Below are 19,645 nucleotides of genomic sequence, written 5' to 3'. Positions count from 1 at the left end.
TATTCATGTGGATGACAGCCTTGTAAATTATGTATCAGTAATTAATTATCAGACACTGACATGATTAAAAGATAATCCTACTGCAGTTTGAACAACCAAGCAATGAACACCAACTAACATGGGAGGGGGGGGGGCTGGGGACACTGCTTGGTTTTCTGGTCTTTCTGAATTTCAGGCATCGACAAGCCCTGGATAATTATTTTCGTTGTAATCAAGCAAATGAAATGCACCACTGATCTGAATTTATAATTACAGATGAAACATAAAAGACTTTTCCAACATAAGTAACAAGTGAAAAATTAAATTCAACTTCATTTACCTTATTCTCAACAGCACCAGCCTCCCAACTTTGGCTGCTTTAAGCACCATTAGTTTCAAAAAAGGTACACCACAAGAAGTAATTAATATACAGACATGCAACATATGTTCCATCAATCCATTGCCAGACGCCATGTATCCCAAACGGGGTGGTCAAGGGCTTAGAGTTAATTGTTTTACAGGGAGGGGCGCTAATCCTCCACCAACCCCACTTGCAACATATGTTACCAATTAAAATTTAGTATCGTTCAAGTCTCACACTGCATTAATTATGTAGAGATATAGATGCAAATGATCTTTAAAGGTACTGGTACAGCACTCTTCTTTACCAAATTAGGTAATGGGTAAATCTTTACTTTGCTGGTCTGACTACTCTACTTGCATATTAATGATATTGTGGGCTAATCGATCAAAGCAGTGTTTCAGAGTTTCCTGAGCCTCAAAATATAACTTACAAGGAAGCATTACATATTTATCAATCAGCTCAATCACATCAGTGATTACATTTCTAATTTCTACTGAATTATTTCCCCGTAATACATCCTTATATGATTCTTCATATTTTTTCACAGCTAATTTAATCTTTTTATCTACTTCCTCATAGTTGTATAGAATATCATCTCTGCAGATCTCAACTGTACTACTCAATTCAGTCAATTTACATCTAGGGCACTCTCCATTTTTACTGTCAAGTGGCCCCAAACACTGAAGGCATTTAAGTACCAATTTGGTAGGCAAATTCATATATGAGGGCCAATTATGTTGGCAAGGTTCACATAAACATGTGAAATAATACTGGATCATGAGACTACTTCTTCTGGACTCAGCAGAGGTCACTGCATAATGTTCACCATAGGTATCAGTAACTTCAGAACCTGCTGGGATATAACTGATAGCCTTCAGCACGACCACACTGCCATAGCTTACTCGCGTTGATGTGGGGTTGCAAGAATGGTTGGTCAGACTCAGCACACCAAAAGCTCCACAGCCAATTTCTTGTGATACACTTAGGTGATAGTCAGATTCATTAACCTGAAAAAAGATCAAATGATTATACAGTACACAGTTTATGAGAGAGGTCCATGGGCTCAAAGATCTAAAACAGATTTCACTGTCCTTCTATGAAAATCACTGACACATGAAAGAAAACACCTCTGCTAATATCAGTATACTACAGTACACTCAAATAAAATATTTCTGGCATATTACAAACAGTACAGATTTGTACACTGTTTTCTGAATTCTAATGTACCATGATGTCTGGAACTAATAAAGATAAAATTTAGGATGCGGCTTTCATAAGAAGGTGACTCATAGTGTTCTGTGTTGGTGAATGGAAATAAAGAATTTTGCAGGCAAACTTTTTCAGTATCTTAGTGCAGTGACAGAAGAAAGTGCTACAAGGAAGTGGGAACCAAAATGCAATCTGGAAAAACATTGACCACTCTTATGAAACCCCTAATTAGATGGTACAGGAAACTGAGTATATGAAGATGTGTTAGTGTAACTAGTCATGAAATGATAATACTGTAATCCCAGTACTTTCTGGATGCACACTTTTCGGACACCCCACTTACCGGACATTGTGGGCCTGGACCTTCGGAACCCAAAAACGGCCAAAAAAAGAAAAAAAATCCCCCCCAAATTTGAATTTTTTCCCACCCGTAATTTGAAATTGCAGTGCGGCACCGAACAGCTGTTACACCATGGACCCTTCACCCCTTCCTTCCTCCCTCCTCCCCCCTTCCCCCTCACCTGTCAGGGTTGCCATTTGGTATTTTTCATTACCAAATGTGGGCCAATTTGGTAATGAAAAAATTGTTTGTAATGAATCAGAATAAAGCATTACCAAACGGATTTTTCACATGTATGAGGATACACAGAGTGGAGATGGTGGATTGTTTGCTCTCTCTAATTAATCTGCTAGCCAACATAGCGTGAAAATAACCAACATGCTGTTAATTATAAGAAGAGTGATTACATGTATTTCCACTTGTATATAAAATTAGTGAAGAATAAATGCTAACTTTACGAATTTGGTAATGAAAAGTTAAATTTGGTAATGAAAATTGAAGAGTTTGGTAACGTGGCCATTGCGATCTGGCAACTCTGTTTCCCCGTCAACAGTTACTGCCTAACTATGACTGCGAGTAGATGCTTATCGCAATGGAAGCCACACGTGCTCATTTTTTGTGAATAAACAGTGAATAAATTGCAATACCTTGCCATTAGGCCACATGAGAATTTACAGTGTTGTGCAGTGTTAAAAAAATTAGAATTTAGAGTGCAAAGGATTAACTGTGGAGTGCATTTTGGCAGCTGAAACTGGCGTGGTGCAGTTAAGAACAATGTGCAGTGTTAAACAATTATACCTCACAGCGCAAAGAACTAAATGCAGCACAAACTGGATTACTGTACGTGCTTCAAGAGCATTTTCACCACTGCCAATACCTTAGAATAGGCGGCCACAAACGTGCTGTAAGTGCCCTGGCTGAGGTACAGTCACTTCTAATTCCTCATTCTTTGGTTCCTTTTCATTTATTTCATGCTTTATGTCCATTATTGGACCGGACAAAGGACTTGGTAATGAGTACATGGAATGTAAGAGGAGCGAATGACGAGGTGAAAGAGAGAGAGATTGTCCAGGTGCTTGAGGATGCGAAAGTGGATGTATGTGGAATAACTGAAACAAAATGGAGAGGAGAAAGTGTGAGAGAATGGGAGAATGGATGGGGTATATGTGCAGGAGTAGATGAGAATGAGAGGGCAAAGGAAGGAGTGTGTATAGTTGTGAGTAAAAGATGGAAGAAGAGCATAAGACAGTATGGATCAGTTGGGTCAAGGATTGTGTGGGTAAAGTTGAAAGTTGGAATACAAATGTGGGCGATTGTGTGTGTGTATGCGCCAACGCAAGATCGTGCTAGAAGAGTGAGAGAAGAGTTCTGGACAAATGTGGAAGTGTGCATGGAAAAGTTTGGAAAGAATGAGAGAGTGTTTTTGATTGGTGATATGAATGGTAAAGTTGGTAATGTGAAGGTGGATGGAACAGTTGGTGAGTGGGGTGTGCCTGCTGAGATAGATGAGAATGGGAGTGCGTTAGTGGACATTTGTGCTGGGAGGGGGTTGGTGATAGCCAATACCCTCTTCAGGCATAAAATGATCCACAGGTATACATGGCGAGTGATGAGAAGGGTGGGTGGTGAACTGAATGAAAGGAAGGCAATGATTGATTATGTGTGTGTGTGGATGAAAGGATGCGAAGATGTGTCAAGGATGCAAGAGTGTATAGAGGTTGGGGGAGTGGACTTTCTGACCACTACTTGGTGGTGGCCAGAATTAGGATGCAAGTAAGATGGAGGAATAGAAGAAGGGAAAGACGAGAGGAAGGAGTAGTTGCAAGGAGAGTGGAAAGGTTACAAGAGGATGAGAAAAAGGCAGAGTATAAGAGAGAAGTGGAGGAACGATTGGGCAAATATGAATTGGAGCAGATGGGAGATGTGGAAGGTATGTGTAAGATATTTACAGAAGAAATATGTGCAGCATATGATGTGGTGTGTGGAAGGAAGAGAAGATGGAGGGGGGTGCAAGGAACAGCGTGGTGGACTGAAGAGGTAAAACAGGCTGTGGCACAAAAGAAGAAAGCATACAATGAATGGATGAGAAATAGGGGCGTGGAAGAAGTTGAGAGGCGGAAGAGAGAGTTATATGTGGAAAGGAAGAGAGAGGTGAAAAGATTGGTAAGAGAGAGTAAGAAGAGAGTGGATAAGGAATTTGGAAGGAATTTGAGTGTAAAGTGGAGGGACTGTAAGAAAATGTTCTGGAGAGAAGTGAAAAGAGTAAGACAGGGTGGAAGTGAAGTTAGCAGGAGAGTGAAAGATAAAAATGGTAGATTACTAGTGGAGAAGGGAGAAAAAGTGAGCAGATGGAGAGAACACTTTAAGGAATTGTTGAACGTAGAGGATGGAAGTAATGCAAGTATAAGTGGCTGGGGAATGGCTGGGAGAAGGAGGGAGGTGAGAAGACAGGAAGAAATCAGTAGGATAGAAGTTGTGGAAGCAATGAAGAAAGTTAAATCAGGGAAAGCCCCAGGAATTGATGGAGTGTGTGGTGAAATGCTGAAGCATGGGGGGAGAGATAGTAGTAGAATGGATGTGGAAGATGTGCAGATTGGCCTGGGTAGAGTCCCGGAGGATTGGAAGTCAGGTATAATTATTCCCTTGTACAAAGGAAAAGGGGAAAAAGAAGTGTGTGGTAATCATAGGGGCATTTGTCTTCTTAGTATAATAGGAAAAGTGTATGGTAGGATACTTATAGACAGAGTTAGAGAAAGAACAGAGAAATTAGTTGGAGAAGAACAGGGAGGCTTTAGGAAGGGAAGAGGTTGTGTAGATCAGATATTCATTCTTAGATCTTTAGTGGAAAAGTTTCTAGAGAAGGGAAAGAAGTTGTATGCGGCTTTCATGGATTTGGAGAAAGCATATGACAGGGTGGATAGACAAGGATTGTGGAAAGTGTTAAGAATATATGGAGTAGATGGGAAGTTGCTGAATGCTGTGAAGAGTATGTACGATGGTGCGAAGGCTGCAGTGCGTGTGGATGGTGAACTAAGTGAATTTTTCTCTTTGAAAGTTGGTTTGAAACAGGGATGTGTCATGTCTCCATGGTTGTTCAATCTGTACATGGATGGGGTAATAAAAGAGGTACAAGGTAGGGTAGTGGACGTTGGAGTGGCCCTGGTGAGAGAGGATAGTGTTTGGAAACTCCCTGTACTGTTGTTTGCAGATGATACTGTGTTGTTGAGTGAAGACGAAGGGGAGCTGCAAGGCTTGGTGGATGAGTTTGAGAGAGTGTGTAAGAAACGGAACCTAAAGGTGAATGTAGGGAAGAGTAAAGTGATGGTCTTTGAGAGAGGTGAAGTCAGTGAATGTACAGCGAGGTTGGATGGTGAGGAATTGGAATATGTGAGTACGTTTAAGTATTTGGGTAGTGTGATGAGTAAGGATGGAGGTTTGGAGGGTGAAGTGCTTGAAAGGGTACAGCAGGGAAGAAAGGTTGCTGGTTCCTTGATAGCAGTGATAAGAAACAGGGAAGTGAGCATGGAAGTGAAAAAGTTACTACATGACAGTATTGTGATACCAACTCTAATGTACGGAAGTGAAGCTTGGACATTGTTGGAAGGACACAAGTCAAGAGTGAGAGCAGTGGAAATGAGTTATTTAAGAGGAGCCTGTGGAGTCACGTGGAGAGACAGGCTGACGAATGAGGATATAAAGGAACGTTGTGGTGTGGATGTGGATGTGATAGGAAGCGTTATGAGGAATACACTGAGGTGGTTTGGCCATGTGGAGAGGATGGAGGGTGAAAGACTGACGAAGAGAGTGTATATGAGTGAGGTGGAGGGGGAAAGAGGGAGGGGGAGGCCGAGGATGAGATGGAGGGATGGGGTGGAGAGGTATATGAGAGAGGGAGGTGTGAGTTGGGAGCAGGGCAGTGAAATGGCGGGGGACAGGGCGACTTGGAGGCGATTTGTTTGTGGCCACCCCAAACGGGATTGAGGCGTCTGGCAATAGATAGATAGATAGATGTCCATTATTGCTGTGAATAGGGTCTTAAATAGGTTTAAATAGGTGCTATGCATGTCCGGTAGGGAGTTATTTAGGTGGCTTTCAAAGTTAGGCTGGGTTAGGGTCCTTAAGTACCAGTCCAGAAGCCAGGGGCCCACTTTCCGGACGGGACCACTTTCCGGACATGCCTTTGGCTCTATTACATCGGACAGTAGAGGGATTACTGTACACCCACATTTAGGTGGGAGATGATGATGATACTGATGAGACACTGGTGTGAGATGTCTAAAAAGCTGAGTGCAGATAGGAAATGGGATGCTTAACTTCTTCAGGTGTAGTGCTGTCAACAGACTTTGTCAGGAACATCCATCAACATACACTGGGTTCCCCCAGAATCTTGTGTAAACATACCACACATGCAGGTGGTGTGTTGACCAGTACACATAATGGGTTTTATAGGGGTTATACCTCCTGCAGAGGGACTGGGAATGGTAAGGCATTATGTGCAAAAATGCATTATCTGACAGGGCCTTGGCTGAATTGTGACATACAAATGAGAGCTTACTGTGTGTGTGTGTGTGTGTATATATATATATATATATATATGTGTGTGTATATATATATATATATATATATGTGTGTGTGTGTGTTTATATATATTTATATATATATATATATATATATATATATATATATATGTGTGTGTGTGTGTGTGTGTGTGTGTGTGTCTATATATATATATAATTTAATAATCATCTGATCCAGTGTTGCCCTACGAGGAGCATAGAAGCCTGAGGCTAGGCAAGTTGATGCTGACATTTAAGATGAGAGTGATCAGCCTCACTCATCCCTGAGTGGCATTATGTGAGCAATAAACCCCAGCCACCTTTTGGATAAAAACCAGCACCGGCTCAATCCGATTGGAGCTAAACCACCAGGTGCCATAATTTTGTTATATGGTTACTACCCAGCCTAGTAAATGGTTTCCTGGTGTGCAGGAAACCATCTGTCTTGTCATCAGTGTAGAGCCAACCATTGACAGAAGGAAGAGGAAAGAATGAAGGAAAGAAAAGACAGAAGAGGAAGGATGGAAGAAGGAAGGACGAGAGGAAAGGGCAGTCACCCAAGAGCAGCACTACATTGGGTGAGTGGATGGTAAGCACCCCCGAGCCACCACCTACCACCATGTTGAGCTGTATTACATAAATAAATCACAAGGGATTAATCACTGCTAAATAAATTACAAAGGATTAATCACTGCTAAATAGTGGTAACCTGCTGCAGACCCCCAAGCTAATTCCTAAGAATTATTTTTCTTGATTAACTGCACAGTTCTTACCTGCAGTTCAGTGATGGAGTGAGCATTGCAAGGTAAATTCATCATATGAGTGAAGATGACTGTACCAGAGAGAAGGATGTCTTCCTGGCTTGGACTGAAAACTGCACCATCAAGATCAGTGAAGAATTGCTGACTCTTTTCAAGTAATTTCAGCAAAACAACTGACATGGCACACCTCTTGAAAAGATCACTGACTGACCGGCTCATCTTGTTGCCTACAAGATGAAAGATAGTTCTGTAATCAGAGGAGTCATATATTCCCTCATCATTGAAACCCAAGCTTTCTGGGGTTTTACTTAATGCTTCGTGCTGATAAACTGGAATCATCTCTTTCAGTCGTGCAAAGCTAGTCTGCATAAGGATTCTGTAGATCAATACAGCATTTTTGCCAATATCTAATGCAGAAAGCGACGTAAGTGTACTGCACTCTCGACCATGGTATGAGGAAAGAGCTCCCAATCGACAAGCACTACTACAGAACACTACCTGGAAGGAAATGGGACATATTTACAATATCTCAACCTTTAATGATCTGTGACAAAGTGGAAAGTCTTTTTTTCAAACTGGTTGGGAATGAAACTGATCCTTATAATGGAAATTACAGAACTGTAATGATGATATCTAAAATGAATACAAAATATTTACCCCCATGCAGTGCATATATATTTGTTTGGTTTAAACAGTATACATGTATGTACATTTCCAAAATGGGAACAATATCTTCAAACATAAATATACATGGAATGTATTAATACTGAAGTTGACAAGCTGGATATTATCTACTACTTCTGTTGGCTAATGGTGTGTTCAGTTGCCTAAAATAAAATTTCTGAATAAAGCAGTAAAGACTTTCCACTGTACAGTACTGTTTACGCAAGAAAAACACTAATGTAATGAACCCATCACCAGCAAGGCTACTGTAGTTTATGGTCCCATGACAACCACCTTCAATTATGTAATGTACCTACTATTTGGGTATTCACAAGAATACATCACAGTAAACCAAACCAGGGCTCCACTGAATGCCGGCAGGTGCAAGCGAGAACTTCCATTGGTTACAGTGATAAAGAACCCCTGCCTGCACAAGCAAGCATCTGGATTGGATGCAGCCAATACATAATTATGGGGAGAAGGGGGGGGAGGTAATTTTCACAGTATCCAGTGGTAACAAGGGAATTGGAAGCTATAAACAGTATTTCCATATAGAATATACAAATCAGGATACATGCCTTTCCAACATCAAAAGATAAACAAAATCTCTACACTCAAGCACCACATGAGTAAAGCAACATATTGCACCTAATGAGTATACAGTGCTTGTCAAAATTATCGAGCGCTTACCGCCGGGCACGCAATACTTATGGCCAAAAAAGAATCACCCATTTCTGGGGGTAAAAATTGAGCCACAAGTTTGCAGCGCTAGCATGACGTCATGGTACCCTGAGGCCTTCCGACGCGCTGGTTGGTTCCCGCCTCAGTTGCCCACGGGCTGCCTGAGAGAAAGGAACTCCACCGCGTCTCCCTCTCTTATTGCGCCATTTTTTACCGAGTGTCCCTCATTGTTTTGGCTTTCACCACTTTGTTATGGCACCTACCCATGAACTATCAAGTGAAATCATATCCCAGATCATTGCTCTAAAGGAGGCAGGCCACCAGACAAAGGAAATTAGTGAATTGGTTGGTGTGGCACGAACGACAGTGCGTCGGTGGTGCGCGCAGTTTCGAGTGGAAAACAGTGGTGAAGTTCCCACAAAGAAACCGTGGTCTGGTAGGCCTAGGAAAACTTCCCCAAGGTCTGTTAATGTTTTAAAACGTGCAGTGGAGTTTAATCCTCATGTGAGTGCAAGGAAAATAAAGGAGAGCAACCCGGAAGTGTTTGGTGAGGTGTCTGTGAGAACAGTGTCTCGTAGGGTCCATGAACTTGGTTACACAAGTCACAGGCCTGTGAAGAAGCCTCTTCTCACAAAAAACCAGCGACTTCGTAGGCTTGCCTTTGCTAATAAATATCTTAACTGGGGTGAGGAGCAATGGTTGTCAGTGTTGTGGTCTGATGAGGCAACGTTTAGTGTCACCTGTAACAGAGGAGCACGTGTGTACCGATGCAAAGGTAGTGACCCACTTAACCCACGGTATGTAGAAAGCACAGTTAAACATCCTGATTCACTCATGGTATGGGCTTGTTTTTCTGGTCAAGGTTTGGAGAAGCTTGTTGTGCTTCCACAGAACATTAGAGTGAATCAGGATGTTTACCTGGAGCTTCTGTGTGATCATTTACCAGACTCCTTCAAGCTAACAGGTGCACGAGTGTTTCAGCAGGACGGTGCACCTACTCACAAGGCCAAATCGGTCACCAATTGGCTTCATGACTGCGAGGTATCATTCATGAAAGACTGGCCAGGAAATAGCCCAGACCTCAACCCGATTGAAAACCTCTGGTACCTCGTAAAGAAGAGTCTCCAAGGGAAGGACGTGAGCTCTCTGCCTAAGCTGGAAGCCGCCGTTCGTGACTCCTGGGAGAAAATACCCCTCCAGCACCTCAGGAGCCTTGCCCTTTCACTTCCAAGACATCTCAGGTCCGTGAAGAAGCGTAAAGGATACCCTACGAAACACTAAAGGTAAATAAAATGCATTATTTATATGTTTTTTCAATGTTGAAAGCTTTGTTTCGTAGGAGGGACGCAGGGCGCTCGATACTTCTGACAAGTACTGTACATACCTTTGAATTAAAGCCTGAGCAGCATGAAAAATGTGAATTAAATCAATATAATGTAAATATCCTAACAATGGGAAAAAGAGTAATACCATCACCAAGAACTTAAAACTGAATAAATATAAATATCCTAATAATGGGAAAAATAGCAATACCATCATCAAGCATTTACAATTACCTAGCATAAGCATCAATACTGGATATACAGTATACTGCAGTGCACCACAATCAATGTAGACTTCATGCTTATTACACATACCATTCCATTTCATTGTACACAATTAATACAGTATCCTTTAATGAAATACAGAATAATATTACAAAGCTGTGTTAAGCTGAAAAATATTTTTTTGCTTAATGGCTACTCATAAGCATGGATAACAACTTCAGTAAATAATATATATCTTCTGTTTATTTAATTCCTGTCCCCACCCAAGAAGCATATCTCACAGCAAAAGTACCGTACCCAAGTAATCTGGGTAAAAATTAGTTTTAATCAACCATCTATTTTCATATAAAAATGAAACTTTCTGGCATACTTTGGTGCTTTATTTAAATCTGACTTCATTTCTTTGGGGAGGGGGGATAACCATTTGAGGGAAATGATGACAATTTAAAAAAGCCAATTATTACAAAGAAACTAAATTCTTTGGACCTAACCTTGATTTACTTTGGATCTATTTTTGGCATTCTTCAGACCTAACAATATACTCTTCAACAGGAAAGAGAATGGAGGAACCACTAAAATCATACCTAGCCAACCCAAAGGTACAATGGAAGCCACATCCTTCGACCTAACCTTAACATCCTTTAGACCTACCATTTCTATCCTTCAGACTTTACCTTGGCAAATAATTTTCTTTGTCACTTCCTCATAAAGAAAGTTATTTCATTAGTGTCAAAGGTCTAGGTCTATAGAAAATATCAAGTTCCATCCATCCATCATTCAATCCAGCATTATCCCATCAGGAAGCTAAAGACCTGGGTCTGGATAATTCACTCCAAACATTTAAGACGAGTGACTAGATGCTAATTCTTCACTGGAATGTGAGCAATAAACCCCAACCATCCTGCAGACATAGGTCTTTAAAGGCCACATCCAGTTGGAGCACCCAGATTCACCAGACTTCTAGGTATCCACTTGTTAGCTATGTAGTTACCTCAAAACAATATAGCAAATGATACCCTGAGCTTCTGGAAACCATTTGTCTCTTCGTTCAGTGTAAAGCTACATGAAGGCAGCATGAGGTGAGATGGCATGCCTGTCCCAAGTGCTCACCAATTCAAGCCCTAACCAGTCCCATGTTTGCTTAACTTTACTATATAGATGAAAAGTGATGCACTCAACACTTTATGGCTGCTGGCAAAAGTTACAGTACAGAATCAAAACCTAGCTTGAAAACAGCTGGTTAATTCAAATGAATCTTATCATATTCTGAATCAACTTCCTCAGTATGATGATCCATTCATCCATCATCCAATCCCACATTTCCCCATTTTGAACCTGGAGTTCAGAGGGCTGGGACTAGGCTACTTTGTTCCCCACATTTAAGGTTAGGGCAACCAACCTCACGCACTCCTTTGTGACATTACATGAGCAAATAAACCCCCAACCATTTCTCATATGGAAACCCTTACACGTTCCATCTGGCTGGAGTTACCTTAACCTGCTAGACCACCAGGCATCACTGGTTACGTGGTTACCACCCAATCCTAGAAAATGGTTTCCCGGGGTACAGGAAACTTTTTGTTATTCTTGTTACCTTCAGATGATCTAACTCATTTAAAAAATGGCATCTCATCCTGAAAGGATTAAATTGCACTGCTCATATAATGTGCACCACACAGCCCTGTAATAGACAGTACTTCCAACTCAAACTTCGATAGAATACTTGCTTCAAAATAAAATTCGTTACCTTTAAGTTTGGGAAAACCTTTCATACTGAAGTGGAAAATGAAGCCTTGGACCTGTATTCTTGTCAGTTATGGAAGCTCCATAACACCTCTTCCTTAGTAATTTCTTTTAGGATATGACTGATTAACATTCCTTTGTACGTTATTCATGCTAACTATGACGATATTAGAGATTTTTATTTACCGTAACACAAAAGATATCAGTACGGTGTAAAAAGCCAAATACATCACTTAGGAAGACGTGTTAGGAAGCTTCCTTAACTGACAAATATACCATCTCTGGTACCCCTACAGTTTGAAAAACTAGCCTAGACTGAATACAATTGTTGGGTATTCACAAGAAAGTAGAGTCCCGGAGGATTGGAAGTCAGGTATAATTATTCCCTTGTACAAAGGAAAAGGGGAAAAAGAAGTGTGTGGTAATCATAGGGGCATTTGTCTTCTTAGTATAATAGGAAAAGTGTATGGTAGGATACTTATTGACAGAGTTAGAGAAAGAACAGAGAAATTAGTTGGAGAAGAACAGGGAGGCTTTAGGAAGGGAAGAGGTTGTGTAGATCAGATATTCATTCTTAGATCTTAAGTGGAAAAGTTTCTAAAGAGGGGAAAGAAGTTGTATGCAGCTTTCATGGATTTGGAGAAAGCATATGACAGGGTGGATAGACAAGGATTGTGGAAAGTGTTAAGAATATATGGAGTAGATGGGAAGTTGTTGAGTGCTGTGAAGAGTATGTATGAAGGTGCGAAGGCTGCAGTGCATGTGGATGGTGAACTAAGTGAATTTTTCTTTGAAAGTTGGGTTGAAACAGGGAAGTGTCATGTCTCCATGGTTGTTCAATCTGTACATGGATGGAGTAATAAAATAGGTACAAGGTAGGGTAGTGGATGTTGGAGTGGCCCTGGTGAGAGAGGATACTGTTTGGAAACTCCCTGTACTGTTGTTTGCAGATGATATTGTGTCGTTGAGTGAAGACGAAGGGGAGCTGCAAGGCTTGGTGGATGAGTTTGAGAGAGTGTGTAAGAAACGGAATCTAAAGGTGAATGTAGGGAAGAGTAAATGATGGTCTTTGAGAGAGGTGAAGTCAGTGAATGTACAGCGAGGTTGGATGGTGAGGAATTGGAAAATGTGAGTACGTTTAAGTATTTGGGTAGTGTGATGAGTAAGGATGGAGGTTTGGAGGGTGAAGTGCTTGAAAGGGTACAGCAGGGAAGAAAGGTTGCTGGTTCTTTGAAAGCAGTGATAAGAAACAGGGAAGTGAGCATGGAAGTGAAAAAGTTACTACATGACAGTATTGTGATACCAACTCTAACGTACAGAAGTGAAGCTTGGACGTTGTTGGAAGGACACAAGTCAAGAGTGAGAACAGTGGAAATGAGTTATTTAAGAGGAGCCTGTGGAGTCACATGGAGAGACAGGCTGACAAATGAGAATATAAAGGAGTGTTGTGGTGTTGATGTGGATGTGATAGGAAGTGTTATGAGGAACACACTGAGGTGGTTTGGCCATGTGGAGAGGATGGAGGGTGAAAGACTGACGAAGAGAGTGTATGTGAGTGAGGTGGAGGGGGGAAGAGGGAGGGGGAGGCCGAGGATGAGATGGAGGGATGGGGTGGAGAGGTATTTGAGAGAGGGGGGTGTGAGTTGGGAGCAGGGCAGTGAAATGGCGGGGGACAGGGCGACTTGGAGGCGATTTGTTTGTGGCCACCCCAAACAGGATTGAGGTGTCTGGCAATAGATAGATAGATAGGGACAGATATACTGTACTGTACTAGAAAGTGACCACTGTAGTGAAAGGGTTAGGCATTAAAGTAATCAGTGAATGAATAGTTAAATAACCATTATTTATGACTGAGCTAAAAAAAAAAAGAGAAAAATGCGACAGTAATTATAATAATAATAATAATAATAATAACAGTAAGATAATACTGTAATAATAATATTAACTGTAAGGTAATGTTGTAACAATAATAATAATAATAATAATAATAATAACAATAACAATAATCATAATAATAATAATTTGAAGTGTTTCATGTGACAGTTTCAAATCCAAACTTTCCAAGGTACAGTACAATAGAATATTAAATTGTCTTTGGTGGGGGAGGGGGAAATGTTGAAGAAATTAGGGAGCTTTCATATTGAATCTGACTATGCAAAATACTGGTATCTTATGGTACAGTCTTTTTTTTTTTTTTTGCTAATATGGCAATCCTGCTAATAAAGCTTGGTTCTTATTATTCTGCCCACAGTAGGATGCATATATAGTATGGAAAAAGGTAATATGGTTTGGGAGATTTACTGACAGACCATAAGCAAAAAACATAGATGCAAAGACTACCGTTTATCACAAAACACAAACATGCTCACTAAAACATCCATTATGCAAGACAATGATTTAAGATTCTGGCAATCATTAGCATATATGTTTTAGAGCAATATGTGGTAAAAAAAACAAATAATAAAAATAATAATAATAATAATAATAATAATAATAATACATACCTAGTCCCATTTTACCAGTACCCCATGTGATGTGTAAGAGCCCAAGGCTGGACTATTATATCTGTAGTATGGGATATTTATGGATAGCTAACCAGTATACACCCCAAGTGGCATTACTGTACCTAAATATAAAACTCCAGTTACCTCTCTGGGATTCAGAATGACTAGTGGACCCTAATCGATGCCTTCATAGCAAGACCAAGGATGCTGATGTAGTATTAGACATGACATGGAGTTATGGAATGCAATAAAATCTTAATACAATTTGAAAAATTAAAACACACACACACACACTATATCATTAAATATAATAATGAATAATGTGATGACGCAATGGGTCAGAGAGGAGACACGGTTCCGAGGTGAGGACACACCAGCATAGGTTAGATTTACTGTTTACCAAAGAACCCGATGTAACAGAATCATTGAAATATTTCTGTCCTATAGGAAAAAGTGATCATGTGGTCATTGTGTTCCAGATGATAATAGGGTAAGTCGAGCCAAGAGACGAGCTTCATAGACAGGGAAGATATAACTTTGGGAAAGCAAATTTCACAGGATTGAGAAAAATATTTGAAAATGCAGACTGGAGAAAATTCAGAGAAGCAAGAGAGATACAAAGAAAGTGGGATATCTTTCTAGACCTCTATAATTTGGGAGTGGAAAAATTTGTACCAAGAGTAAGAGGGAAAGAAAACAGGAAAAAGGAGTGGTTTAGTAGAAGGTGTATGACAGCAAAAAAAGAGAGAGATAAGGCGCGGAACAACTGGAGAACGAGAAGTAACAACAGAATAAAAGAAGAATATAAAAGAACTAGAAATGAATACACAAGAATACGTAGAGAAGAAGAAAGGAATTTTGAAAAAGGTATAATAGACAAATGCAAGGATGAACCCAAGCTGTTTTATAGATTTGTTAATGGCAAACTGAAACAAAAGGAAGGAATCACCAAATTGAAAGTAAAAGGAGAGGTCTATAAAGATGCAGCAATGCAAGCTGAAATAATGCACAAATGTTTCCAATCGGTCTTCAATAATGAAAAAAAGTTTGTGGAAGGGGAGGGAGTGATCAGAAATGTACCGGTGATAAAAGATATAAAAGCGGAGGTACAGGAAGTGTATAAATTACTGCAAAGCCAAGATTTAAGGAAAGCCCCAGGACCTGATGGAATTTCTAATTGGGTACTGATGGAATGCAGAGAACAACTGGCGGATAAAATTCACAGTTTAATTGTGTGTTCTCTGGAAGAGGGGAAAGTGCCACAAGAATGGAAGAGGGCAAATGTGGTACCAATTTATAAGGGAGGAAACAGTGAAGAACCCCTGAATTATTGACTAGTGTCTCTAACCAGCATGGTCGCAAAATTGTGCGAGAGAATCCTGAAAGACAGATGGATAAAATATCTAGAAGAGAGGAATATTTTGGCTGAATGTCAGTTTGGATTCAGAAGTGGAAGGTCATGTGTTTCTAACTTGTTGAGCTTTTACTCAAGAGCGATTGACTTGGTACTGGAGAGAGATGGTTGGGTGGATTGTGTGTACTCAGACTTAGAGAAGGCCTTTGACAAGGTTCCTCATAAGAGACTAATGTGGAAACTAGAATATATAGGAGGACTGAAGGGGAAACTCCTGGAATGGATGAGAGACTTTTTGAGAGACAGACAAATGAGGACAGTAATAAAGGATAGGATGTCTGGATGGACGGAAGTAACAAATGGAGTCCCTCAAGGCTCGGTGTTGGCGCCAGTAATGTTCCTGATTTATGTAAATGATATGGTAGATGGAGTGAACAGCTATGCAAGTCTGTTTGCTGATGATGTAAAGATCTTGAGGAAGGTAGAAGTTGAGGAGGATTGCAAAATGCTGCAGGAGGATCTGGATAGGATACATGATTGGAGCCGGACGTGGGAAATGAAATTTAATGTAAAGAAATGTAAAATATTGGAAATGGGTAAAAGTACCAGGAGGCCATCACTGAACTATTTGTTGAGTAATGAATTAATCACAAAAATGAGAGAAGAGAAATATTTGGGGGTGCTGGTCCAAGACAGTCTGTCACCTGAAAAGCACATTAACAAGATAGTTAGAGAGACTTATAAACTCTTGACTAACATAAGAGTAGAACTTCATTATATGGATGAGGAGATGATGAAAAAATTGATAGTGGCCATGATCCACCCCAGGTTAGAATATGCAGCAGTAGTGTGGTCCCCATACAAAAAGAAAGATATAAACAAGATTGAGAGAATACAAAGAACAGCAACCAAGATGGTCCCCAGTCTGGCAGATCTGTCATACAGAGAGAGGCTGGAAAAGCTGGATTTGCCTTCCTTAGAGGAAAGGAAAAAGAGGGGAGACATGATTGCAGTGTTCAGGACCATGGTGGGAGTAGATAAAATTGACCGAGAAGATCTGTTTTTATGGGATAAAGAGCAACAAGAGGACACGGAATGAAACTGAAAAAGTCAAGCTGCTTGAAGGATATCAAGATATATAGCTTTCCTTACAGAAGTATAGACTTATGGAATAGCCTGGATAAAGAGATCGTCCAGTCTAAAAACTTAAACGAGTTTAAAGCTAAATTTGACTTACTGAGATACAGCGATGGGAACCCACGAACATAGCATATTTTGGTGTATCACAATTCGGTATATTGGGTAAATACATAAGTATTTGGAACGACTTAGACGAAAAGGTGGTGCAGGAGAAAAACATTCATGTGTGTAAAGGTAGACTAGATAAATGTGGATATGGAGACAGGACAACACGAGCATCGCTCAATTCCTGTATACTACAAATAGGTAAATACACACACACACACACACACACACACACACACAAAACTGAGTAAAACAATAACAAAATGGAATAATAATATGAAAAACAATGTTGGTGACACACACACACACACAAAAATACATTATATGCTAACAAAAAATAAGCAGCAGTGAGGTTAGGCAAGTTAAAAGTAATAAATCTCATTTTTTTTTTTTTTTAGCTGTGCAAGGACCATTAATTAATATTAAACAAAAACACATCAGTTGTGTGTCATACCAAAGGGCAGTATGGGCAGGGGAGTGGGGTGACACAGCGGGCAAGGCAGCCGGAGCAGTAAGTGCGGAGCTGAGAGTTAAGATGAAGAACTCTACTATACCCTTCCTCAACAGCCAGTACTTCTCCTGTAGACATAATGATCAGTAGTACAATATTTATTATTCATAATCTCATGGTATCCTAAATGGTATCAGAACATTAAATACAAAAAATGTATGTTCATGGCAGAGCACTGTAAAACACAAGACTGCTGTACTTTTAAAGCATCATATATGCAATGTACTCATTCTTTTAACATTATTGGAATATGAAAATGGATGATGACTAACCTGGTTTAATGTCTCTCTCTGCCACAAGATATCGTCCTTGTGTAGCTGAAAAAGCCAATTTCACTGCACAGCTCAGAGATGGTATTGTGGGACTGGGATGTAGTAATTTTGGTGGCTTTGGGGTTTCATATCTGAACAATGGTCTTTCGGGAACAGAGGTAGGATTATGGTTTCCTGAAGTTTGCTCACTGGCCTGCTGAAGTAGCAGATCTAGAGCTTTTTGGGATGGTTTCTTCTTGATATCATCTAGTGGCAATGATGTCAATGCTTGCAGTGATGCTTCAATCAACTGTGAAGCCTCTTTTCTCTTGCCCTGAGCAAGTAGACATTTTGCTTTTCTTTCTGCGAGTTTGCTATGAAGGATCTTTGGATACCCATAATCAAGGGCCATTTCGATGTCATTAATACATTTATCAAAAAGTTTAAGCTCATAAAATACAGCAGATCTATTAGCATATCCTAGTGCTAAAGGTCTGTACAGGTCTTGACAATTTACATCACTAGATTTCATGAGGTCAGGAATAAGACTGTCATCATCCAACTGTTTCTTTGAGATTCCTTTTGAAATATCCAATTTTGGATGAGAAGCATAAAGGATACTTTGGTTGTAATAATCTAATGCTTTTTCAAGAAGCTTTCGTTGATAATACTTGTTGCCTTCTAATCTGAGTTTTTCTGCTTCTTTGTCTGATTTCTCCAAAATTACTGACTTTGGTATCAAATATCTCTGAGCTTCAACAAGGTTCCAAAGATACGAGAACATATCTTGTATGCTATGTGAGGGTCCAAAATGGCTGCTCACTTCCTGTACCTTGCCATTAGTTTTTAATATATTCAGCAGCTTAGTGAAGAGATCGTCAAAGTTTGGCACATTAGTTGGAGTGGAGTTCATCTTTGAGCTTTGATGATGCACTGACTCTGAAAAGACATATTTTTAAATACCTCTCATGAAATTTAACCAGCTAATTTAATATCCATATAAAGCTGCCCTCTTTTTTCTTTCTTTTACAGCACCATATGCAGTACATACGGTACTAGCTATACATGCACCTAGTACCATGATGCCTACTGTCTTGATCTTTATGCATTTGGACACTCCGGTACCAGTATATAAAGCTCTATGAACTAGTATATGGACCCACTGCACTCTCAGTCTCACTCAACCACCCTTCACAGGAACTAATTTTGTATTTAAAAAAAAAAAAAAAAAAAAAAAAAAAAAAAAAAACCAGGGGTCAAACATATGCCAAATGATGTATGAAGTGTTGTAGCTCTCGGAATTTTCTCATTTACGGGTTTACCTAAGGTACACAGTTTCATGTGCTTTCTTTGGGTTCCTTTCATCAACAGCAACAACTTTTTCCTACACAAGTTCCTTTGGAAATTAGCAATAACAGAAATGCAGGAGGTGAAAATTATAGACAAGAATTATACTTTGGCATTATGTTGGACCAATATTTACACCTTCCTTGCTCGGCGAACCCAAACCAGCACCCTCTCCCTAAGGTGAGTTTTCAAGGTTAAGTTCATGACCATTTTCACAGCTGACCCTAACCTTCTGGGCCTGAACCAAACACAATTTCAGATTTCACAGTTGCTCTGAATGGTTTTCGGGAGCTTACTAACATGGGGATGTCTGCCTGTGTTGATGTGGTAGGGTTGGTAATTCTGGGCTAACAAAATATGGATGTGTAACTGCTAGTCAGAAATGATGCCTCACTCAGCACCTTTTAATGCTACATTAAGAATGTTTAGAAATTCCAGTATGAGTGTGGTAAATGATTTGGGTGGACAATCCACTTCACCCAACTATTATATGTTTAGGAGTTACGACATTTGTCTTGAGGCAGCAAAAATAAAGAATAAGAAATGTCAGCAGAATCATGTGCCTAACTAAAAACACTTTCACCACGTGC

The 19,645-nt window shown here is 40.0% G+C and overlaps 1 protein-coding gene across 1 annotated transcript; it reads right to left on the bottom strand.

Moving 5' to 3' along the window:
* Positions 1–595: 595 nt before the first annotated feature.
* On the bottom strand, positions 596–19,357 carry LOC145412443 (protein-lysine N-methyltransferase SMYD4-like). The gene is made up of 5 exons (XM_080282328.1): positions 19,285–19,357; positions 17,730–18,647; positions 17,401–17,525; positions 7,222–7,707; positions 596–1,350 (listed from the first exon to the last, which is right to left on the bottom strand). The coding sequence occupies exons 1-5, from the start codon at positions 19,355–19,357 to the stop codon at positions 688–690; spliced, it is 2,265 nt and encodes a 754-aa protein (XP_080138454.1). The 3' UTR covers positions 596–687.
* Positions 19,358–19,645: the final 288 nt, after the last annotated feature.

Source organism: Coenobita brevimanus, chromosome 93 (assembly GCF_032717465.1).
Source record: "Coenobita brevimanus isolate Jiangsu-jjx chromosome 93, ASM3271746v2, whole genome shotgun sequence".
Taxonomy (NCBI): domain Eukaryota; kingdom Metazoa; phylum Arthropoda; class Malacostraca; order Decapoda; family Coenobitidae; genus Coenobita; species Coenobita brevimanus.
This window is presented reverse-complemented; position numbering and strand designations above follow the sequence as displayed.

Coding starts and splice junctions, on each gene's coding strand:
- LOC145412443 (XM_080282328.1), bottom strand. CDS start 19,357: ATGTTAGTAAGCTCCCGAAAACCATTCAGAGCAACTGTGAAATCTGAA. Junction 17,526..17,729: donor AGAGAGAGACATTAAACCAG/GTTAGTCATCAT, acceptor TTATGTCTACAG/GAGAAGTACTGGCTGTTGAG. Junction 1,351..7,221: donor ACTCCATCACTGAACTGCAG/GTAAGAACTGTG, acceptor ATCTTTTTTCAG/GTTAATGAATCTGACTATCA.